This window comes from Sinocyclocheilus anshuiensis, unplaced genomic scaffold (assembly GCF_001515605.1).
Source record: "Sinocyclocheilus anshuiensis isolate Anshui unplaced genomic scaffold, SAMN03320099.WGS_v1.1 scaffold697, whole genome shotgun sequence".
In the NCBI taxonomy this organism is placed as follows: domain Eukaryota; kingdom Metazoa; phylum Chordata; class Actinopteri; order Cypriniformes; family Cyprinidae; genus Sinocyclocheilus; species Sinocyclocheilus anshuiensis.
In genome coordinates, this window is record NW_015538036.1 from 795,194 (window position 1) to 800,479 (window position 5,286).

At 38.6% G+C, this 5,286-nt stretch overlaps 1 protein-coding gene across 1 annotated transcript in view; it reads right to left on the reverse strand.

Annotated features, from left to right (window-relative positions):
- Nucleotides 1–2,438, reverse strand: part of tmem8b (transmembrane protein 8B) — a 164,937-nt gene extending 162,499 nt beyond the window's left edge. Inside the window, exon 1 of the mRNA XM_016476532.1 lies at nt 2,354–2,438. Coding sequence (XP_016332018.1) covers nt 2,354–2,438 — 85 coding nt within the window. The remainder of the gene's footprint in view (nt 1–2,353) is intronic.
- Between the last annotated feature and the right edge of the window lie 2,848 nt (nt 2,439–5,286).

Here is a 5,286-nt window from a genome sequence, read left to right on the forward strand (position 1 = left end):
CTCTACACTGCTCAAAACTCGCGTTTGAATCATCAGTGGCAAATTCTTTAAATATGAAAACATACTTACAGGTTGTGAGTCAGACCAGCCGGCATTGTAGGTTCAGGAAACAGTCCTCCATTAAATGCGCTGCACACACATGAATATTTGGGTTGAAGTGTTCTGGAACAGTGTTGTAAATACAACTTAACCACTGATTTCTAGTTGTACCCTCTCTTGGAAGGCCAAACAAAGTAGTTTCGCTTTCACAACGAAACACACAGCGCAAAGAGAAAGGAAAACTTGAAATCGCATCATATGACCCCTGTAATTGGACATTCAACATATAAACTATAGCTGCTGGTTCAAATGAGTCAGTGCTGCCTCAACAACGGTTAAAGTGAGTTCGACTCAATAATAACACGCCACCTACTTACGCAGTAAAGTTGAGTGTTAAGTAATGTACTACCACTCGGTGCAAAGCTTCCCTTCACGGGTCACATCTCAGCATAATGGGATCTCACAAGCATGCTTCGTTTTAACATAAAAGTCACTCTCATACTCAGAATACTACAAAGGTTTGTTACACACAAACACACATTGTTGATAGATAGATAGATAGATAGATAGATAGATAGATAGATAGATAGATAGATAGATAGATTGATTCAGTTATCTAATTCTTTTGACCCAGAAAAATGTGTGCATTGACTGTAACAGCTTAAAAAAGAGACTGAGCATTAGATCGAACCCAGTTAAAATATTAAGAGGGTGTGAGAGTGACAATCAGATTCCAGACTGAACAACACTGAGTCTCAGACCAGCTCTTTGTCTACGTTTGTCACATTGAACTGTTTTCTTTGGTGTGCTCTGACTCGTTCTCCCATGAGACTGGATGGCTCATTGGTCTTGCTCCTTTGTGCTAGCCTCAGAGCATCACTCCGTTCCTGCCGCTTGTCAATACTGTGATCAATGCGAGCGTACAGTCAAGTCCTGTGACTGGCATATCTCCTTGCAACGCATTTGGTGCCCTGTTAATCAAGTGATGTTTATGAATTGCTCATGAATTATGAATCTTGTCTGCAGTACGTAAAGTAGACAAATAATAAAAAAGTATTCACAGGAGGAAATCGAAAACATTTTCCACTGTGTGTGTGTGTGTGTGTGTGTGTGTGTGTGTGTGTGTGTGATAGGTGTTATGTGTGTTAGAAGGTTCATAGCACTTTTTCAACCATGTCGCATTCAAAAAAAAAATCTGAAACTCTGAAAATCAGATAAAAATTACAGGAATTGTAAGTTGATAAAAAAAAAAAAGTTATAATAATAATATTTAATAACAACAACAACACATTTTACAGTGATAAATCTAAACACAAGTTATTTTCGCCTATATCTCTTTTTTTTTTTTTTTTTTTTTTTTTTTTTTCAAACAAACAACTGCACCTTGTAACGTTTCCGAGACCCACCAGCAAATATAGCCTACAATAGCTACTATTTGGGTTTGTGTGCTGTTCGTAATCATACTATCATCCTCGTATAACGGGATGGGGTAAAGAAAAACAGCACAAAAGACACGAAGACCACAGTGCCTGTTATTCCTAAGAACAGCAAGAGATGTGAAGTCAGTGTCGGAGCTCAAGTAGAGCTGACACTAAAGCAGCACAGCATCCATCAAATGCGTGTTCAGGCACAGCAGCGCAGGTATTGTCTTGATCTGGCAGCCAGATTAACTTCCTTATCGATGCGATCTACACAAACGCATAAAACAATCGAGATAAACAAGAAACAACTCGGCGCTCTTCTAGCGCTATCAAGCGTTTGATAACTAGAAGTAAGTCTCGAGAGTTACACGCTGACATTAAAAAGCAATAATTGGATAATTGGCCAGCATATTTCCCGAAGGCAAATGATTCCGATACTATGGGAATCACGCTGAACTAAAACTGATAATTGGCTACAATAGAATAAAACTGAGTTAAACCGATATAGGCCAACGTACACTTGGGATACAAGGCAATAAAGTGCGGAACGTGATACATAATTACTTTGCTCTCAGTTTAGGTCCGAGATTATGATGAAGTCTTGCTAGACATAAAGAAGCATCCACTTCTCGCGCGAAGCTCCTCAAGAATGTAGCACACTGTAGTCCGTGCTTTATTCTCGGGGATGTGCCTAGGACAACACTAAAACACAAATAAGACACAAGTGCAAAGAAGCAACGCATTCCACCTGCTGTGTGGCCAAAGTGCACTAGCATTGAATGCGATATAGGCTACGGCCGAGCCATTGAGTGAAGTAGTTCAGCACCAGCACAAAGGACAGCTCCACTGCATCAAGATAGAGATCTCACTTCAACCCTCACTGAGCGACTCACCTCCGAGAGAGCAGAGCAAGGTGTAAACAAGCAACAGGATCTCCAGGCGGGCCATCCCCGACCTAAACCCTTCCAGCCACCACATCGTGATAAACTGACTGTTTACGCCCCGACGGCACGGACGCGATTTTTATATCGCTGCGCTTGTCCACATTATCAGCTCTTGCAACGAACCAGCTGTTCGCGCATGACGTAATAGTGAAGAGGCTATTCCGAGAAAGCCCCGCCTCTTCTCTGCTGTGATTGGAGGTTCGCCACACATCCATTCAATTGATTGGCAGATGAGAAGGTCAGTCAAAGGGACTGGCGTCTCGCTCTGTCCTGGTAGGAGACATGAGTGGTTTGTCCGACAAATGAGCAGCATTTCAAGTTTACTTCCTCAAGAACCAAGTTACAGCGATGGTGTTCCATGCCTTTAATTCCCAATAATTTTTTTTTAAAGATTGGAATTGAATACATCAGCTAGCCTACTTGATGACAAGGAATACGCTGAACACCTCTCCTTTTATCACTTGAATTTCCCTATATTTTTATTACTTTGAAGGTAAACAGAAAATAAATACTATTTTGTAGTAATGAAATATGAGATTCCGTAGACCCTTTCGCTCTGTCGAAGACGGAGGCCAATACTGCCATCTATTGGCCGCTGACTGACATCTCAATAAGGGAACTGAGAATTTTCATCCACGAATATTATGGCCACTGAAGAACTTAACGCACTGGTTTACTTTAATACACAGTGTCTTACTTTTGCAGTGTATATATATGTTCATATTTTAAGCATTGGTTTTTGGGAGATTCTGGTTGACCAGCAGCCATGCTCCAAAAACCAGCTTAAAGGCACAATATGTAATTTTCGCCGCTAGAGGGCGCGTATTCAAAATAAACAAATAGACAGAGGCGTAGTTTGATGATGCTGCCACCGTAAGATGGTATGACCAGCTGGTATCTAGAATGCTGGCTCTAGAGGTCTACCAAAGTCTTTGGGTCTACGAGCCTAGCCAGCCTGGATCAAACAGCATCCATGTTCCAAAACACAAATATCAGATGAATCATTTTTTCCCCCACAACGGTGAATTTATGTTGCATAGTGTTTAAAAGCCATTGTGACCAATTCAAATGACTGATAAAACTGCGTTTGCAAGATAAATACGCCACCGAACTGACATTTTGTCAGGCAAACGCTTTGTAAAACTACAAATGTACAATGTTTTTCATGTGTGAAAGTGATCCTGAGTAGGAGGAGCGAAAGTTGATTAAAGTTCACTTACCTTCGGATAGGCTGGTTTCTTTGGTAAGACTGTATATTACAGCCACAAACTAGTGGCTGCTAGTCAGGTGAACAGAAGCTCAAACGAATAAACACGTCTTTCAATCACAACCTGCACTTCTCGTACTTTCACCGCTAGATGTCGCTCCTACTCCATCACTGATCAGTAGTGCTGTGAATAAATATTTCAAACTTTGTGGACCTTTGCAGACATTTTTTTCTATTCTTGCATTCGCTAATATTATCTATTTTGGTAGTGTATTATAATTACCATAGGATATTCATCATATGTTGCCAAAATAGGCTAGTAAAAGATTAAACTAACAAGTTGTTGAAAAACGTTGTACCAGGACTGACTCATATTTAAAAAATATTTGAGCAAAATAAAGAATGACACTGTATGGTCGATCTCCTGCTGTTCATTTTAACCCTAAAGATAAACAATAGTTGACTAAATAATCAGATAAATGTAAAGAAAATATGATGAACATATAGTGAGTTGAAAAACAGGTAAATCGCATCGCATGAGGAGACCCATTGAATTTCCCTTAAACCAGTATTGTTTTTCACTGCATTTTCTAGACTATTTATTTTGTCACCTAATAATATTTCTTGCTAACTATTCCTTCTAGTGTTTTCCTTGGTGTGTTTTTATAGTTTCAATGATGTATTTGTTGAGAATGCATTTGATAATGAATCATTTTCTGTTTGTCAAACACCATCACTGTTTTTGACAAGTCTTAATAGTTCCCAGATGCCTCTCTGTAGGCCCGAGGATCCATCATGTGGTTACACTTTGGCCAGCTGGCCCCCCTACAGCTGCTTGAAGCTCACGTGTTCACAGTTACTGCTGTCAGACCTGCATGAATTCAGCCTGTGGAATGGAGGTCAGTGGGGAAACTCTGAGTGTGTGTGTGTGTGTGTGTTGTTTGAGTGGGTTTGTGGAGTAACACCCACATTAGCCGCATGCTTACTCAGCACTTGTGGTCTTTCTAGTCTTGCTCTCTATTGCTCAGACTATATAAACTGATGACTCATAACGGTAAAACATTTTTTTATATATATATATATATAAAATGAATCAATTATTTTTTTCAGCAAGGAAGCAATAAATTGGTCAAAAGTGACAAAGACATTTCTAATGTTACAAAAAGATTTATATTTCAGATAAATGCTGTTCTTTTGACATTTTTATTTGTCAAAGAATCCTGAAAAATGTATCAATGTTTCAAAAAAAAATTAAGCAGCAAAACTGTTTTCAACATTCAAAATAATAAGAAATGTTTCTTGAGCGCCAAATCAGCATATGAGTTCTGAATGATCATGTGACACTGAAGACTGGAGTAATGCCTGTTGAAAATTAAGCTTTGCCATTACAAGAAAAAATACAATTTTATAATATATTAAATAGAAAACAGTCATTGTTTATTTTTAACATATAAATGCAGCCTTGGTGAAAATAAGAGATTTAACACTTTTTAAAAATTTTCTTTTTTTTCTTTTTTTTTTAATAATTGTGAGTAGGCCTGTCACGATAACAACTTTTTGTTGTGCGATATATTGCCCCAGAAATAATTGCGATAAACGATATTATTGTCATTTTAAAGACCATTTTATGCCACTGAATATAAAATCATAATGTAACAGCATAATAATGCAGCAA